The sequence below is a fragment of the Entelurus aequoreus genome, linkage group LG18, assembly GCF_033978785.1.
Source record: "Entelurus aequoreus isolate RoL-2023_Sb linkage group LG18, RoL_Eaeq_v1.1, whole genome shotgun sequence".
NCBI lineage: Eukaryota > Metazoa > Chordata > Actinopteri > Syngnathiformes > Syngnathidae > Entelurus > Entelurus aequoreus.
Window position 1 is genome coordinate 21,659,854 of NC_084748.1, and position 19,723 is coordinate 21,679,576.

General features: G+C 40.4%; 1 protein-coding gene across 1 annotated transcript in view; it reads left to right on the forward strand.

Moving 5' to 3' along the window:
* unc93b1 (unc-93 homolog B1, TLR signaling regulator) overlaps window positions 1–6,920 on the forward strand; it is a 56,681-nt gene extending 49,761 nt beyond the window's left edge. The window contains 3 exon segments of the mRNA XM_062026762.1: window positions 70–191; window positions 1,561–1,683; window positions 4,178–6,920. Of these exon segments, the coding sequence (XP_061882746.1) occupies window positions 70–191; window positions 1,561–1,683; window positions 4,178–4,420 (488 nt within the window). The 3' untranslated portion in view covers window positions 4,421–6,920.
* Window positions 6,921–19,723: the final 12,803 nt, after the last annotated feature.

Here is a 19,723-nt window from a genome sequence, read left to right on the forward strand (position 1 = left end):
GTAAGTATCAGGTTGTGTTTTCTGTGCGAACGTTCATTTCTTTCATCTGCATGTGTTTGTGTGCGACAGTCTTGCTTGGTATTTTGTATGCGGAGGAGAAAGAACGCCTGGACTTTGTCTTCACCATCTATCACTGGTTGCAGGCCATCGCCATCTTTGTCGTCTATCTCTGGTCAGGGTTGCCTATGAGGGTAGGTGCTGCCGTACGTTTTTGTGTGAGCACCTTGGACTCTGCTCTTGGGTTATCACGATACCAGAACTTTAATAGTCCATACAGACATTTTTCGGACTATAAGCCGCACCCACTAAATTTTAGAAGAAAACATTTTTTGTTCATATATTTGCCGCACCGGGCTATAAGCCGCAGAGATATACCAATTCGTTGTTAAAATTAGATAATTACATAGAAACCTTAATTGTTTCCAAACGGCTGATTAAACAACACAGAAAAGTAATTGATGTCTTTATTCATCCTTTTTTGACAGGGGTCCCCAAACTGTTTGACTTGGGGGCCGCATTGGGTTAAAATAAACGTGGCCAGGGGCCGGGCTGTATATATATATAAATATATTTCGAGCGCAATGATGTCACGTTATCGATGGGAAAATGCATTTTTAGACAACATGATTTGCCTGAGCGGCAAGGAGACACCGAGAATAACAAGCGGTAGAAAACGGATTAGAAAGGACAGATTTAAAAAATGCTAATAAAAAAAAACTTGGGACTTCCTGCGGGCCGGATTATGGACGCTGGTGGGCCGGATCCGGCCCGTGGGCCGTAGTTTGGGGACCCCTGCTTTATGAGATGAAGAATAGTTCTCCTTTTTAATAAGGTTCAAGATATTTATTAGGATTCTTCTTCCTTGTAATTTGTAAACACTTTGAGTTTGAACAGTTTCTTAAAGGGGATAATTTTTTTAATTTATTTGCTTAATAAATTCCATAATTTAGCCGTTAGCGGGAAAAAAAGCCATAGATCAGCCGCACCTTTGCATAAGCCTCAGGGTTTAAAGTTGGGGAAAAAGTAGTGGCTTATAGCCTGGAAAATATTCACGATACTTGTAAGATACCACAATAAAAAATAAAAACTGAGCCCATTTACTTTTAAATTTACTAATTTATTGAAAACATCAAGTATTTAGGATCACTGTGCTTCAACATATTTTCACGGAGAATTTAAATTACTGTATCTGCTGCCAAGAGAGGTAACTATACATTTAAAAAAAAGAGCAGTGTTCTATAGGCTGCCAGTGTATCAAAAAACAATATTGTGCTTATGAATATGCTTGTAAATAACAACAACAGTCAACTATTTTACATTCTGAAAAGAACAGTGGCATGGAGCCTTTTAGGTAAACAATATTGTTCTTAATATTCTTTCAATATGGTGGTAGTGTGATGTCATCACGTCATTTGAAATGAAATAAGCTAATAAAAAAGGCTAAAACATGCACCACGGCACAGTGGTTTGGAATGACCGCAGTCCTCCATTTAATCAAACGAACGTATAGCCGGTGCTTAAATGGAAATAATAATGTTTTCATTCTCCCCACAAAAACAGGTCAAACTTGCCATCCTGTTGGCAACTTTGCTGCTATCTTGCTACTGCTACTGGCTAATGGAGCGCCGCCTAATGAAGAAAGAACGCCATCGACTTCCCCGCATACCACGACCGAAGCACAAGGTGATCAGATATACAAATATCTGAGGGATTGATGTTTTTTGTACCTTTTTAAATGTTTAACGTGACAAGAAATTGAAGTTACTGTCAACAAAATTTAGGCGCTGTTAGATTGTTTTTGTTTAGAGGCCTTATTATGAAAACACACCAAAATGTTCTACAGTCAAGGTAAATATATCAAACAATCCCCAAAAACCCGCTCAGTTGTGTCCTCTATTCATTAGCTCCTTGTAACCAGTTTTACGGACAGTCATCAAATTGAGTGGATGAGTTTTTCATGACAGGACACGCAAAACAGTCTCAAGAACCCATGTTCACAAACAAACAAGAAGGGCCAAAACCATGGAGTTGTACTTTGGATGACCCTTTGTTGGGTTAGGTACTTAAATTTGGTACAGTCTTGTTCATATTTTGTAAGTATCTATAAGGTCTGGATTGTACCCATTTATGCGCTGGAGGAGTCTGGGAAGGTCCCAGAATGCCCTAAATAATCCCAATGGCAAATGGAGAGCCCACATTGTCTGAAATGTACCAGGCCGGGGCTCATTTGGGAAAATTTAGGAACTTTTTTTGGTTCTCCAGGGCTATTACGAGCACTGGGACTTTTAGAGGTAAGTTTATTTTAAGGTACTTTGGGACCTGTCAGTCTTTTTCTGAGTCCATGGACATTACCCAGTAAAAGTAGATAGTCCCAAATTCCTTTGGGGCCACTTCTGCTCAGAAAATACTCGTAAAATTTCCAGCCCCGTTTCATAAGGGCCCCACCAGTCCAAGAAACTTGTCTTTTCCTCACTTCTCTTTGGGACTTTGACCAAATAAGTCCCAATAAATAAAAAAAAACAGACATAATGGATGAGCAATCATGAATTGTGAAGGGATTTACCCTATGCAAGTGCAAGTGCAGTTCAAAACAAAATTTTTTACAGAAAATTCCTATAAAACAGCAGAGTGCTCCTGTTGTATTGAGGAATTTGGACCACCACAAACTCATTGGCAGATCCTTCCATTGGCATTTTAACCTTGCAAGCAAACATAAAACACTGGGGTACAAACTTGTGATTTACATAACTGAGGCGTTCCTCAAGGCACCACTTTAAGTCCTCTCCCTTTTGGCAGTTACACCTTTTTGCCACAATTATGCAACTAAGGTGTTGCTCTAGCTTGTTTACTTCAGATGCAGTCAGTCGTCATTTGTTAACGTCTTTAGTTATACTACTGGTGTTCCTCAAGGTTCCATTTTAGGTCCTCTCTTGTTCATCATTTGGGCTATTCTACCGTTGGCCTGTGAGTTCAGTAAAAAACTCAAATACCATACTGGTGTATGGTATTTATTTATTTATTTTTTGTCATAAAAAAATACAATCATGTGTGCTTACGGACTGTATCCCTGCAGACTGTATTGATCTATCTTGATATATAATGTAGGAACCAGAAATATTAATAACAGAAAGTAACAACCCTTTTGTGCGAATGGGGGAGGGAAGTTTTTTTGGTTGGTGTACTAATTGTAAGTGTATCTTGTATTTTTTATTTTGATTAAATAAAAAAAATAAATAATAATAATTAAAAAAAACAAATAAAAAATTAAATTTCTTGTGCGGCCCGGTACCAATCGATCCACGGACCTGTACCGGGCCGCGACCCGGTTGTTGGGGTCCACTGGTGTATGGCATATGTATCAAAGTCAAGGCCCGCGCGGCAGATCCGGCCCGCGAATTAGATATCTATGGCCCCCGGAATGATATTTCATTAGTATTAGATCCGGCCCCCAGGCCACAGCCGCCTGCTGTTGTTTAGGAATTTTCAAAATGCATCAAGTCATAAAAATGGAGTCCCACAGTAAATTTTTGGGTCCCACTTTTTTGTAACCGTTTTGAAAACAAATGATGAATGTATGCATTATCCTGTTATAGCTCACATTCTATATTGTGTTTTGGAAAAAGGTTGTCGTAAACGTTACTTAATTCATTTAAAAAAATAATACAAAAGAAAACCCATTGTTATGCATATGTAAATGTATTTAGTTATAAACTTTCATTCACTTTCTTCTTTCCTTCATGGATCTAAACTTTACCGCTGCCGGTATTTTTTTCTATATTTTTATTGTAATATTTTCAGAATGTGTTTTTCTATTTTTGGCCAAAGTAAGACAAAGAAAACAATCTGAAGTTTTATTTTTCAGTTTTAATGCCATGATTTTAATAGTCCGGCCCGCGTGTTCACAGATTTTCCTCCATGCGGCCCCTCAGCTAAAATTAATTAGACACCCCTGGACTGTATGGCATGTATGATGAAGATGACACACTGGAGCTTTGTCTGAATTAGTCACAGGGCCACCCGGTGGCAGCAGGAAATGACAAAAAAGGGATGTGGAATTAATGGTCATTATATTATTATTTAGTTCCTAATGCCTGAAGATATTCTGAGCTTCATGCCAGTTATTGAGTTTAATGCTGAGCAAACCATCACACAGGAATAATGCTATTTGTGTACGCAGGTCAAAGGCTATCGCTACCTGGAAGACGGCAACTCAGACGAGTCAGACTCGGAGAAAAGCGAGGAGGATGATGTCGAGGAAGAGGAGCAGTTGGCGAATGAGATGGGAGCGCTGGACATGCAGAATGAACGCCAGGACGGCGGGATACTGGGGGGTGACTCACTCAGGGCCAGGAGGAAGAGGGTAGAGGGTGAGCAGCACAGAGAGGAGGATGCACATGTAATGGAGGGCCACATAGAGTGATTTTGCTATTTTTAAAGCGACAATTAGCATGGATTTAAATTCAATGGTACAGGGAATTCACCAAATATGTCAGCTAGTGTATTAGTGTAGCAAACCACATTTTTATGGACATATTTTACAGACCTCCCACCCAACCCCAGATGATGATTTTACTGACTTCATGTGAGTTCAGGCACCAGCTGAGCTGAACGGATGTTTTGTGAAACAACCCAACATGTGTCTCAGCTTGTCCTGGTGACACTAATAGGCCAGGGGTGTCAAAAAACAACAACAGTAAAACTATAGGGCAAGAGAGCAAGAAAAAACTGAGTGCAATATGAGTAAAAGTAGACATTTTCAAAGTAATAATTACTAATAATATACCTTTTCACAAAGCTGACACAAAGTTGTTCAAGTATATATAATGTCTGTTTTCAACATTTTTTAAAAGAAAACAAAAACATATCAAGATACTTTGACTTTCAGTGACAAAAATTTGGACACCACGGGTCTAAATAATTAGAAGCTCTAAAAATTAAATAAAAATATAAACAGAGTTTAGTTATTTAGTAAGTTAAATGGAATATAACAATGAATAAACAAAGTAATACTATTAACTCTTGAATAATGAATTTGAAAAATGTAATAAATGTATGACTTTGTATTAATGTTTTTGTGCAAGCAGAATTTTTGACAAACTAAGTTATGAAGTTACACAATAATAATATTTTTTTTTTGTTATTGTTATTATTCTGATTGTTATTATTATATTCTTATAAGAGGAGTTTGTAACATTTTGTCAAAAACAAAAATAACTTAAAAACAGTACAAATTTTACAAAAAAAAAGCAAAAAGCCTAATGTAATGAGAAAAAGCTGACATTTTACTAATAATAATTAATCATAATATTTTTTTTCACCTATAACACAAGGCTGACACAAAATTGTGTCTTTAAATGTATATAATGTCTGTTTTGAACATTTCTTTCTGCATAATTTGGCTTTTCAATATGCAAGTTTGGACACCCCTTTAATAGACTATGCAGTACCACTCACAAGTTTATAGACAATGAGTCAATGAGCAACTTCCGAAAGTGTCTCTAAAATTTTGACTGTTCTGTATATGAATTTGGTATGTCGGATTAATCGCTTGTTGGCGCTATCAGGTACACATTTTGTTATTGGTCTTCGAGTTGCTCTAAAGCAGGGGTGTAGGGAGAAAAAAAAAGGCTAAAAGCAATCCAATATGCTAAGAAGTTGTATACAGTGTTACCTCAGGATATAAGCGCCCCAGCCCAAGTAGTATACAAGTATACAACTTGTCTCTCAGTGAATTATAATTATGCTTTAGTTTAAGAACACAAATTGGAGTTACGAGCCTCCCCACCACTAGTTGGCGTAGCGATTGTCACAGTGAACTCCATACGATCCGACCAAAACATCCAGTCTTACTTGTTGGCATTAGCTTATATTTAGAGATAGACATAACTTTCTTTTTCCAAGCATAGGACAAACGAAAGTTAGTGTGAAGGACAGTGCTGAGAAGAAGATGATGATGATATTCATTGAATTAAAGAAATAAATAATCAAAACATGACAGAGCGTGTATAGCTATCTAACTTGCTGAAACGGTACGAACGTAGCACTGCTCGCCAGCACCATACTGAAGCAGAATGAGTCGATAACGCCAGCCAAGGACGTAATAATAATATTTAAACGGCCAACAATTATCCATGAAAATATGGAGAAGCTGCTGTGTTTGACAGAGAGGTACTGCAGAAGTCCACACTTCATGGTTAATACTCTACATTATTATTACATTACTTTATAATACTACTGAAGTTTTTTGTACTACGGTACATCCAGTTCTGCTTACCAAAAGTGGCCAACTCGCTTCATTCCATGTCAGCGAGCCTTTGCATTGCATTGTTTTATACAATACTATCTAAAAGGTTGTTTTATTTTTAAGATGAATGTTAAATGTTGACATGTTGATGTTTCAATTGAATTGATTTTAATTTATTTTAAAGGGCGACATTGTTTCTCCAGGTACGAGCTGCGTCACAGAACCAATTACAGTTCTATCCTGATGTACTAGGTTTTCAAGAAAGAAACAGCTTGCATGTTAGCTTTGTGTTCTTAGCATCAACATTTCAACTTTTTTTCCCTTGTGTTATATAGTTTTTGCTGTTTGTGTTTATAAAATGTACACTCTTTACACCACTGTTCTGTTCCGATGAAACGTGACCTTTTCCATGATGACAACATAATACGTTGTGACCGATACCAAAAATAATAGACTAGTGTTGCCATAACATTTCAAAAAAGAAAATGCTTGAAAATACACATACTGGAAGGTATTGCCTAATTAGAATATTTTTTTTGCTGTTGAAGACTTCCTGTGTTTTTTCTTAATTTATATGTTTTTTTCAGTTTTGCATTAAATATGAATCACACTAACCTTTGCTGTGGTGTCATTTGGAAATAGTATTGCCAAAAAAATCACTACCTATTGTTCTTACTATCATAAACAGTCATTGTTTGAACAAATATGCTCGGGAATCTTTACTAAGAAAATTAAGCTTATTAGAAAGGAGATTAAAGACACCAAGTGCCAGCTCCACCTGGGTTCCATAAACATATAAATGTATGCATTACTGCAAATGCTTTCCAAAATAATCTAAAATTAAAGGAAGTCTCGCAACTCGCTAATCGGACAAAACATCATGCGATGAGAAATATAAATGGGTTATACTTGTATTGCGCTTTGTCTACCTTCAAGGTACTCAAAGCGCTTTGACACTATTTCCACATTCAACCATTCACACACTGATGGCGGGAGCTCCCATGCAAGGCCCTAACCACGACCCATCAGGAGCAAGGGTGAAGTGTCTTGCCCAAGGACACAACGGACATGACTAAGATGGTGGAAGCCGGGGATCATACCAGGAACCCTGGCACGCCGAAATTCATCAAGGAGCTGTTTGTAATATTAAGACCATCAGTGCGAAATATTATGAACCTATCACTTTCCTCTGGTACTGTTTCCTTAGCGTTCAAAACAGCGGTTATTCATCCTCTGCTTAAAAGACCTAACCTTGATTCTGACCTTCTGCTAAACTACAGGCTGGTGTTGCACCTTTATCTAAAAAATCCTAGAAAAATTGTTGCACAGCAGCTAAATGAATACTTAGCGTCTAACAATCTTTGTAAACCCTTTAATCGAAGTTCAGGGCAAATCACTCTACTGAAAGAGCCCTCGTAAAAGTGACTAATCTATTGCTAACTATGGATACTGATGTGTCATCCATGTTGCTGCTACTTGATCTCGATACCGTCGATCATAACATTCTATTAGAACTTATCAAAACACATATTGGTATGTCAGACTTAGCTTTGTCTTGGTTCAACTCCTTCATTTTTAAAGGAAATAAACTGCTGCTCTCAATGTGTCCACTGGATGACTGTTCTGTTGGCAAGCGAATGGTTTATATCAGACCTGGGCAAATTAAGGCCCGGGGGCAATCTGGCCCGCCAGACATTCCCCCAAATTTTTTTTAGATCTTTAAGATGGAAACTGTAGCCTCCATTATGATGTGCAGTCTTGAACTATACAAACTATTTCAATGGTTGGAATGGTCCTTAAGACCATGGTGGAGAAAGGCTTCAAAGGCCGTAAATCAGGAAAAGGCTGTTTCATCTACGGCAAAGGCAAAAAAGACAAGAGTGTCAACCCCGATGCTGAAAACATCCTCAAGAAGTACCATCTCTCTGCCCTTCCCGCAGTCTCATCAGACTCCGAGCATGATATACTAGTTACTATGGTCATCTCCCCCTTGATCCAATGAAAAAACTGACATCTTCCGTCTTTTGCTTTGAACACGTCGTGCTTTGGCACCATCATTTCCACAAAATGTTTCTGTGTAAAAAGCGAAGAGTGCAAACAAAGTGCAGAGTGTCCCAAGGAAAATGATCCTCCTCCTAATTATTGGGAAACCACATATCTCTGTGGGCAAGTTTTCTCCGTAATGAACATGGATAAAACAAAGCTACGTTTAAGGCTCATGCACAAGCACTTGAATAACATCCTGAAGTTGTCTGCCACTCAAGATGTGACACCTGATATTGATTCTCTTATGAAACCTAAAGGATGCCAGGTTTCAGGAGTTAAATAAACAATCGGTAACCCCACTAAAAATGCTGCATGAGACACTGCACATTGATATACAGTCGTGGTCAAAAGTTCACATACACTTGTAAAGAACATAATGTCATGGCTGTCTTGAGTTTAATAATTTGAATGAAAACAGATTAAACTATTTTTTTTTTTCACGTCAAAAGTGGTAAAGGAATGGTTAAATCAGGCTAGAATTAAGGTTTTAGAATGGCCTTCCCAAAGTCCTGACTTAAACGTGTGGACAATGCTGAAGAAACAAGTTCATGTCAGAAAACCAACCAATTTAGCTGAACTGCACCAATTTTGTCAAGAGGAGTGGTCACAAATTCAACCAGAAGCTTGTGGATGGCTACCAAAAGCGCCTTATTGCAGTGAAACTTGCCAAAGGACATGTAACCAAATATTAACATTGCTGTATGTATACTTTTGACCCAGCATATTTGGTCACATTTTCAGTAGACCCATAATAAATTCATAAAAGAACCAAACTTTATGAATATTTTTTGTGACAAATAAGTTTGTGCTCCAATCACGCTATAACAAAAAAATAAGAGTTGTAGAAATTATTGGAAACTCAAGACAGCCATGACATTATGTTATTTACAAGTGTATGTAAACTTTGACCACAACTGTACATTTATATATATGCGATAGCGGTGTAAAAAAGACATAGATTTTTGAATTAATCGTGTTTCTTATTTTTAACCATTCTTAATCGATTAAAAACAAATCCCAAATCTGTCCTGCCCAGCTATACAGGCAAATCATATTGTTGATGTAGATGATCACATCTGCTGTATAGATTTACTCAGGGCCGGCCCGTGGCATAGGCCGTATAGGCAAATGCTAAGGGCGCCGTCCATCCAGGGGCGCCACGCCAGTGCCACAAATGTTGGAGAAAAACAAAAGAAAAAAAAGTTGGTACTATTATTTCTAAATACAAAAAATAATCCCACGTTAATTAAAATGCAAAGTAAAGCCTATTTAATAGAAATATTATTTGTTACAACATTACGACCCCCCCCCCCCTCCCCACTCCCCCCATCCCCCCGCGCGGTGCGCCCCCTCCCTTCCCCTATCATGACTCTTTCCACATCAAAAAATCAACACAAGATGTCAAAACGGCCAAAACTGTCAGGTGCCCAGGGAAGAAAAAATAGAAAAGAAGAGGAGGAGAAACGATAAAAAGACAGAGGTAGCAGGTAGGTAACGTTAGCCTACATGAAATTATTTGTCTGTTACAGAATGTGATAGTAACCTGGCTTTTTAGCATTAAGCTAATGTTACATGATTCGGCAATTGCTAATCAATAAATAGCTAGTTCTGTTTTAACGTCGGGTTAATATTGTGGAGGGGGCTAAATTGTTATGGAAAATAATAATGTAACATTAGGTAATTACAGTACTCCCACCTTACATTCCTCAGGGACATTTGTATTAGATCTTTTAAGCAGGTGTTTTTTGTTTACATTGTTATTGCCTTCTGGTTAGCTAATGTTTGCCTTGCAGGTAATAGTCACTTTTCCACCCCTTTATATATTAGGTATAGTTGTAAGCCTCGTTGTTAAAGTGCACATCATTAATGTTAATTAAGCAATATCACATGAGAGGGAATGCTGTTTTTTAATTTGAGCACTGCTGTGATTCGGTTAAAGATAATCATAACATAACACTCTCATATAATATGTTAATTTGCTTTCTTTAAGTAAAAAAAAAGGTCAAAGACAAAGCTATTCGGTTTCTTGTGAGTATATACACTTCACTGCCGATGTGGGGGGGGGGGGGGCGCCACCTAAAATCTTGCCTAGGGCGCCAGATTGGTTAGGGCCAGGCCTGGATTTACTTACAAAAGAGAAATGTTGGACATTTCTCTTGTTGCCCTATTTGTATTAGACTTTATCAAATGTTTGAGTAGAATTTTATTTAAAAAAAATCAAAACACTTTTCTTTCTTATATAGGAATTTATCAGATTTTTTTATCCATTATATTGAGGATTGTAGTTAATCATATAACTGGCACCCAATGTTATTTAAAAAGTATTGATTTTGAATTGAAAATCGATTTTGAAATAAATAGTTACCCCCAAAATCGAATCAAATCGGAATCGTGGTGTTCCCAAAGATTTACAGCCCAACTGTATATATATATATATATATATATATATATATATATATATATATATATATATATATATATATATATATATATATATATATATATATATATATATATATATATATATATATATATATATATATATATATATATTACCAAATAAACGCCCTTGTGCAAATAACCGCCCATGTCCTAATAGCCGACCCCATTTTGTGAATTAACCGCCTCTTCCTATGTCCAAATTGCCGCCCATGGTCTGACCCCCATTTTGTGAATTAACCGCCTCTTCCTAATAACCGCCTATGTCCAAATTGCCGCCCATGGGCTGTTATTTGCATAATTTAGATTAAAATACTACTGGGGTTGCGTTTGCTGCAATACTGTTTTGATGATTTTATAGAGTACTTGGTACCATCGTTTTATTTTTCCTGTATGCTGCTTTATTTAAAACTTGGAGTACTGTAGCCTTTATTTTATTTAAGTGACAGAATTATTGTTCTGTTTTGATGGTGGGTTTTATACTTGAGTACTTGGTACCATAATTGTATTTTTCCCGGTAGGCTGCTTTATTTTAAAAAATTATTTATTTTTAGTATTGGTATTCTATTTGACAATTGTTGCACTACTGCCATGTTGAGGCCTTGTTGATCTCTTGTCTTTTGATAGCCTACCTATCTCTTGTTATTTTGTTTGCATGTTTACAATAGCTTTTACATTTAAAGTTTTTTGTACGAAAAAAACATACTGGACAGTAACCATTGTAACCAAATAATGGCCTGGTGCAGGCTGGTGCAAAAATAAATAAAAGCCTTGTGCAAATAACCACCCATGTCCTAATAGCCGCCCGGGGTCTGACCCCATTTTGTAAAATAAACGCCCGGGCTACTATTTGGTAATATACAGTATATATATAAAATGCATGCATGCAATCATACAGGAATGTTTTTTAAATGTTTTACTGAACTACAAGTCATAGATTTGCTGAAAACATTGTGAACATTAGCATAGTAAAAATAGGTGCACATTTTGAAAGTCTCTGCAGTTAGCAATAATCTTGCAAAGGTACAGTTACTAATCGACAATGTCGTAAACACACTCATAAACAACTTAAACGTGAACCATTTACTCTTCTTTAATTTACACAAACAAGTTTGTTTACCTTTTTCAGACAACAATGCTGATCAGTTGTTTTGGTACACTGAGACACCAGCCCGTTGTGATTACACACCAGTGACGTGCGGTGAGGTTCATGGCTGGTGACTGACTTCATCACAGTCAGATTTACAAACATATGAACCCTAAAGAGTATCTTATTCACCATTTGATTTGGCAGCAGTTAACGGGTTGTGTTTAAAAGCTCATACCAGCATTCTTCCCTGCTTGGCACTCAGCATCAAGGGTTGGAATTGGGGGTTAAATCACCAAAAATTATTCTCGGGCGCGGCGCCGCTGCTGCCCACTGCTCCCCACTGCTCCCCTCACCTCCCAGGCGGTGAACAAGGGGATGGGTCAAATGCAGAGGACACATTTCATTACTCCTAGTGTGTGTGACAATCATTGGTACTTTAACTTAACTTTACACATACAAACTGTAGCACACAAAAAAGCACATTTAATTAAAAAAACGTTATTATGGTCTTACCTTTACTTATAAATGAAGTCCATGCGCCGCTGTTGTGCTGGATAATGTACCCCCGCCGTAGAATGCACCCCCTGACGGGAGTGTTATATCAACTAAAGCCCACACTTAAACTTTCCACGTGCAAGATTGAGTCTATTTAAAAAAGTTATTTAATAAGAAGCCAAAAAGTGCAAAAACAATAATGTTCATGTTGGAGGTGTTGTGAATGACTGAAATATGAAATCCGTGCTGCAGTCTGCAGGTGTACCTAATGTTGTGGCCCAGCATTAATTCACAACTCCTCCAACACGAACATTATTGTTTTTGCACTTTTTGGCTTCTTATTAAATAACTATTTTAAATAGATTCAATCTTGCACGTGGAAAGTTTAAGTGTGGGCTTTAGCTGACACTCCCGTCAGGGGGTGCATTCTACGGCGGGGGTACATTATCCACCAGGAGGCAGGATTATTGCGAGCCTCAGCCAGTGCGTCTTCGCAGCTTGATTGCTCAGCACAAGAAATACGTTACACACATACAGTTGTTGACAAAATACACTGTACATTATATACCTCAGCTAACTAAACTATGGAAATGTATAATATAATTCATATAGCAATACGGTCTCACTGCACAGCGGGCCAGCAGCTAGCAGAGTCTGCAATCCGTGGTGAGGCTCAACAGAGTGACGTGCCTCAACTGGCTGCTGATCACAGCAAGTCTCTTCTCAGTGTTTGAACGGCAAATGGGAAAATTCAGCGATTTTGAATAAAAATAATCTAAAACTGGTGAAGTTAAATGGAAAATAACTTTATAGTATAATCACTGGATACATATAACAATTTAACAATTTTTTTTTCTTTTTATTTTTTTTTTCTTTCCATGATAGCACCTGAGGCTATCACCTGCCTCCCCTGACTGCACGTCACTGTTACACACATATGTCCAATGTTCTCCAGGAAGCAAAACAAATTCACATTTAGTCTGTACTTGCAAGTTGATGCTCTTGTTTGTGTAGTACAGTTGGTTTATCTTTACTGCAATTGTGCCTCTTCAAGGTATTGTATGACAGATCAGCTGTGGTGATATGAATGATATCTTCTTGCAGGACTTGGTCTTCACAGATGTTAGATGTCCTACATGCTGTAGCTGTCCGTTTAGTAAAAGAATATGTTTAACTTAACTTGTGTTGACAACATTGAATCAGTAAACTTTGCCAGCATTGCATTCTCCTCTGCTTGTTGTGGATGTAGCTAGCATTCATGCTAACATGTAGCTATCGTCGCGAGCAGAGCATCAGCTGACCGGCAGCAGCCATCACTGCTCGCTAAGGACGGGGACTTTCACCTCAGATTCTCCAAGATATAAAAGAGTCTCCAATATCACCGGGAAAAGTCACTAAATTTGTCTCGTACCTGTTAACAAAAAAAGTCACCAAGAGGTGACACTGTCGGCGCCATCCTCTTTACCGTTTTAAGATGGTATTTTAAACTTCATGTGCACGAGGAAACATTTGTTGCCGCAATACCAACAAGTTACCTCAGTTCTGTTTTGAATCACAGACGGTGTAACAAATGTGCATGTCTGCCGGGTAAGGCCTTAACCCGGAAGTGGTTAATCATCATATATATTTGATAATGGGATAATTGAATAATTAATAATCACATATATTAACGCGTTAACATTGACAGCACTAATATATAAATATAATATAATAGTAATAATTTATATCGACAGACAGTTGATCTTAAGATTTAAGTGTTGAAAAAAATAAAAACAACGTATTTTTGCATTTTTATGACTGAAACCCTTTTGGGTGCCCGGGACCGAACTTGGTTAAAAAAAATATATATATATATTGTGGGTTTTTTTTTAAATGAAAAACATAAAAATTGACCCTGCATGCTTTCATTTTCCAGTGTGTGGCCCTTAATGGTAAAAGGTTGGACACCCCTGGCATAGATCAGCATGTAGAAACAGATGCGTAAGGTGGAACTAAATAGGCAGAGGGTGATTAAAAACAGCTGTGCTCCTCACGCTTTCCCCTGGGAACCATGGCAACTCAAAAAAACAGAAGAGGCACAGGCATACTTGCCAACCCTCCCGAATTTATGGGAGACTCCCGAAATTCAGCGCCTCTCCCGAAAACCTCCCCGGACAAATATTCTCCCGAAAATCTCCCGATTTTCAGCCGGAGCTGGAGGCCACGCCCCCTCCAGCTCCATGCAGACCTGAGTGAGGACAGCCTGTTTTCACGTCCGCTTTGCCACGATATAAACTGCGTGCCTGCCCAATCACGTTATAACTGTAGAATGATCGAGGGCGAGTTCTTGGTTTCTTACGTGGATTTATTGTTAGGCAGTTTCATTAACGTCCTCCCAGCGCGGTAACAACACACAACAACAGCAGTCACGTTTTCGTCTACCGTAAAGCAGTTTGTCTGCCGTAAACAGCAATGTTGTGACACTCTTAAACAGGGCAGTACTGCCATCTACTGTACATGCATATGTGACAATAACATCTACGGCTTTTAGTGAGTGCAGTGCACAACTGCGCACACAACAAGGAGACGAAGCAGTAGAACGAGGAAGATACAGCCATGGCGACGCCGACGACGAGTAAGATGAAGAAATACGCTTGTAAGTTCCAAGCCACAGCTGCGATTGGACCTGGATAGCCTCCGGGAAGAAGTAGTGGAGTACCAAGTGCTTGGCAGTGAAGATCTTCCTCAGGAAGCAAAGATTGACCGGTTTTGGGCCATGCTAGGGAGAGATGGAAGATTCCAGACTCTAGTGCAATTGATGAAAGCACTTTTGTGCGTGCCACACAGCAATGCATCATCAGAGAGGGTGTTCAGCATGGTTAGAAAAATAGTGACAGGGAATAGAACAAGGATGGACAATTCAACTCAACAATGAGTGGATGAGTGTTATGTGTGTGTATATGTGTAAATAAATGAACACTGAAATTCAAGTATTTCTTTTATTTATTTATATATACACTACCGTTCAAAAGTTTGGGGTCACATTGAAATGTCCTTATTTTTCAATGAAGATAACTTTAAACTAGTCTTAACTTTAAAGAAATACACTCTATACATTGCTAATGTGGTAAATGACTATTCTAGCTGCAAATGTCTGGTTTTTGGTGCAATATCTACATAGGTGTGTAGAGGCCCATTTCCAGAAACTATCACTCCAGTGTTCTAATGGTACAATGTGTTTGCTCATTGGCTCAGAGCTCTAATTGATGATTAGAAAACCCTTGTGCTATCATGTCCACACATCTGAAAACAGTTTAGCTCGTTACAGAAGCTACAAAACTGACCTTCCTTTGAGCAGATTGAGTTTCTGGAGCATCGCATTTGTGGGGTCATATATATACATATATATATATATATATATATATATATATATTTTGAACGGTAGTGTGTATATATATATATATATATATATATATATATATATATATATATATATATATATATATACAGTAACGTGTTACTTTGTAACGCGTTACTGTAACGCCGTTAGTTTCGGCGGTAACTAATAATCTAACGCGTTATTTTTTTATATTCAGTGTAACAAACTGTTCAGGATGCTCCAAGTTACCTGAGTGTGTTAGGTAAGGAGGAGGAGTTTTATCCCTCCAGAGTTGCCGTAGGGCTGTGACGTAGGGTGTGTGTTGTTGTGGAAGGAGGTGTGTGAAGAATAAGATTAAAGAGGCGGTGGCTACCGAACCTGCTCTTATGTCTCCCGTTTATTATTTTATTATATAAGTACATTGTATAGGCGAACCCAGGACACTCGGCTACATTGGTGGCAGCGGTGGGATTTTAACCGCTGTGTGAAAAAAAAAGGTGTTATACGGGACTCGTGAGTTTTTTCAGTTAAAGGGAAACTTCGGTTTTTTTCAACCTGGGCCCTGTTTTCATAATTTTTTCTGTATATGTGAGTGCTGGATAAAACATTTTTTGAGGTCGCGCCAGTATTGAGCAGGGCAGGCAGCCTCCAGCCCAGCTAACGCTCGTACACAGGGCAAATGGCTCTCGTCAAAATTCGGCCTATAAACATGCATTTTTTTCACACTGACAGGCTCAGATAGTTACAATGAGTGTCCGACAACATACTAGAAAGGAGAAATTAACGTATGTCTCTACCTTTAGCTGGAGATCGCTGTATGTTGTGAGCTGTGTCCAAATCTCACCACGCTACAAATCTCGTTCCGAAATCTCGCGATAACTCGCGACAAATCAAATCGTCCACATCAGGCAAAAATTCAGCCATGACAGACAAACAAACAAACTTTTCTATAAAACTAAAATAACAGTCTTCGGTAATCCAACAGAAAATCACTTCAGTCATCTCTCTTCACCTCAGTCAGGTAACTGTTTTTCCACCGGTGTTTTGTCGCGAGTTATCGCGAGATTTCGGAACGAGATTTGTAGCGTGGTGAGATTTGGACACAGCTCACAACATACAGCGATCTCCAGCTAAAGGTAGAGACATACGTTAATTTCTCCTTTCTAGTATGTTGTCGGACACTCATTGTAACTATCTGAGCCTGTCAGTGTGAAAAAAATGCATGTTTATAGGCCGAATTTTGACGAGAGCCATTTGCCCTGTGTACGAGCGTTAGCTGGGCTGGAGGCTGCCTGCCCTGCTCAATACTGGCGCGACCTCAAAAAATGTTTTATCCAGCACTCACATATACAGAAAAAATTATGAAAACAGGGCCCAGGTTGAAAAAAACCGAAGTTTCCCTTTAAGCTGCATGTGTATAGTTAGCTGCTAAGCTTCCCGGCTATTTTGCGGACATGTGGTGTGGTGACGAAGACCCTTTTAAGGCGCTGTTTGACAGACACTCACACGGCATGAATGTCAAAGTGGACTTACCCGCGCCCTTCACCGGCGACGGTAGCCAGAGTTTTCTCAGCTGGGCGAGGCAGTTGGAAGTAGCCGTTAGCGCGACGGCGGGAGCCGGCTCCAGCTGCAATGAGGAGCTGGTGAGGATTCTCCCGACTCGTCTCAGTAAGTCAGCTTTTCTGCTGTGGGACAGTCTTCCGGATGGGACTAAATCAGACTATGCTGCTGTTAAAGAGAGACTGGGGGCAGCTTTTGGACAGAGACAATTAATGGACCGCTTCCGGGCCAGCCTATCGGCTCTTGTGCGTGCTCCGGGGGAGAGCTTGGAGGTGTTTGCTGCAGACGTGAGCCGGCTGGTCACGGAGGCGTTCACTAATTATGGAGCCATCGCACAGAGAGAGGAGAAGTTTCGGCGCTTTCTGGCCGGTCTGGACCCGGCGTTGAAAGCCAAGTGTCTCGAGCTGGGAGCGACGGACCTGGAGGAGGCTCTGCAAGTAGCGGAGCGATGTGAGAATGCCAGAGTGGCTCTTCAGAGAGACTGCCTGGGTACCTACACTGCAGTGGGCCCCTCGGTGCAGTCTGTGTCGGCGTCTGACAGCCTCCAGAGAGCCGTTGAGAAATTAACAGAGGAGATGTATACCATGAAAGTGGAAATAAAAGAGATGTATGAGGAAAATCAGAGACTGAAAGCGTGCAGCATGGACATGAGAGGACAGAGGCCCCGTTCGTCTTCGGGGGGACACTGTAGCTGTAACTGCGGAGAGAGAGGATGCCAGCTGAGATTCAACAGAGAGCGACACCGTGGCTGCTCCCCTGATCGGGACCAGTTCCCGTCCCACGGGGGCTTCCCGTCACGGGGTTATCGCTCGGACCCCCCGGGAGTCCCCCCCGCCACTAGGCTGCCGGGAGGCAGGAGCCCTAGTCCAGGCTGGCGCGCCCGACGTGAAGAGGAGCCCAGGAGACGCGGCGTGCATTTTCTGCCGCAGGAGCGGAACACGGACGTCAACCATCAGGGAAACGGTCAGTAGCTGGTGTTGTGCCCCAAACACCAGCCACTCGGACTGAGGGCCCCTTATGCCAAGACTTTTCCAATGACGCTACTAGCATGGAAGGTAATAACCATCCAACTTCTTAAGGGGTGTGGTTGAAGGTACAGAGGTTTCCATGTTAGTCGATTCAGGGGCCACTGTGTCACTAATTAGTGCTGATTTCCGCATGTCAGAACTATGTTGATACCCGTGCAGTGAATTGACAGATGCTGGATACACTGGGTACTATTGAAGTCACCTTCCGTTTGGGCCCTACATGCTGGCAGCACACCTTCTATGTACTGAGAGAATCCACCCAGTGTGTCCTGCTCGGACTGGATTTTCTACGCAGGAATCGTGCATTGCTGGACTTAAGAAAGGGTGTTTTACAGTTATGGGATGTTACTGTTCCCCTGCTCTGGGATCAGGAATTAATCCCACAATGTTGTAATGTGTCTCTGGCTGATGTAAGGATAATTCCCCCGTTAAGCGAGACTTTAGTGCCGGTGGACATTCTCTCGCCTGCGGGGACGGGCCGACTTATCACAAACTTTGAGGGTTATCTGGAGCCTAACATTCCGGAAACAACAGGACTAGTAGTGGCCCATTCAGTGAACACTGTGAGGGGCGGGGTGACTCTGGTCCGCAACCTCAATCCTACAGGGGAGGCTGTGGAACTTAAGCGGGGGCTGCACCTGGGGGAATTTTACCCGGTGGCAGAAAGTGACATTTTAATACCCCCATGTGCCCCTATCTGTAATACAGCCACCCAGACAGCTCCTGCAGGTCTTATCTCCTTGGAGGAGTCGCCTATCTCCGGGGAGCAAAGAGCTGAGCTGGCTGGACTGCTACAGGAGTTTATGGATGTGTTTAACGTGTCAGGGAAAAACACGGGCAAGTGCACCCAAGTCAAACATCAAATCCGAACTGGAAACCACTACCCCATCAAGCAACGCGCTTACCGTGCATCTCCTGAAAAACGCGCGGAGATTGAACGTCAGGTGGCTGAGTTGCTGGCTGATGGAGTGGTGGAAGAGAGCTGCAGTCCCTGGGCATCCCCTGTGGTGCTGGTGAGGAAGAAAGGGGGACAATGGAGGTTCTGCATCGATTATCGTCGGCTCAATGCAGTGACAATTAAAGACTCACACCCCCTCCCCCGAGTTGATGATAGCCTGGATGCACTAGCTGGTTCAGTCTGGTTCAGCACACTTGACTTTTCAAATGGCTACTGGCAGGTCGAGGTAGCTGAGGAGGACAGTTAGAAAACAGCGTTCACTACCGGCAGAGGCTTGTATCAGTGGCGGGCCATGCCTATGGGTCTGACTAACTCTCCGGCCACCTTTCAGCGCATGATGGAGCTCATCTTGAGGGGTCTGCCTTGGCACATTTGTATGGTGTACTTGGACGATATATTAATTTATAGCCGTACATTCGAGGACCACCTCGTACACTTGGAGGAAGTCCTGTCCAGAATTCGGTTAGCGGGTCTAAAGCTAAATCCCCGAAAGTGTCACTTTGCC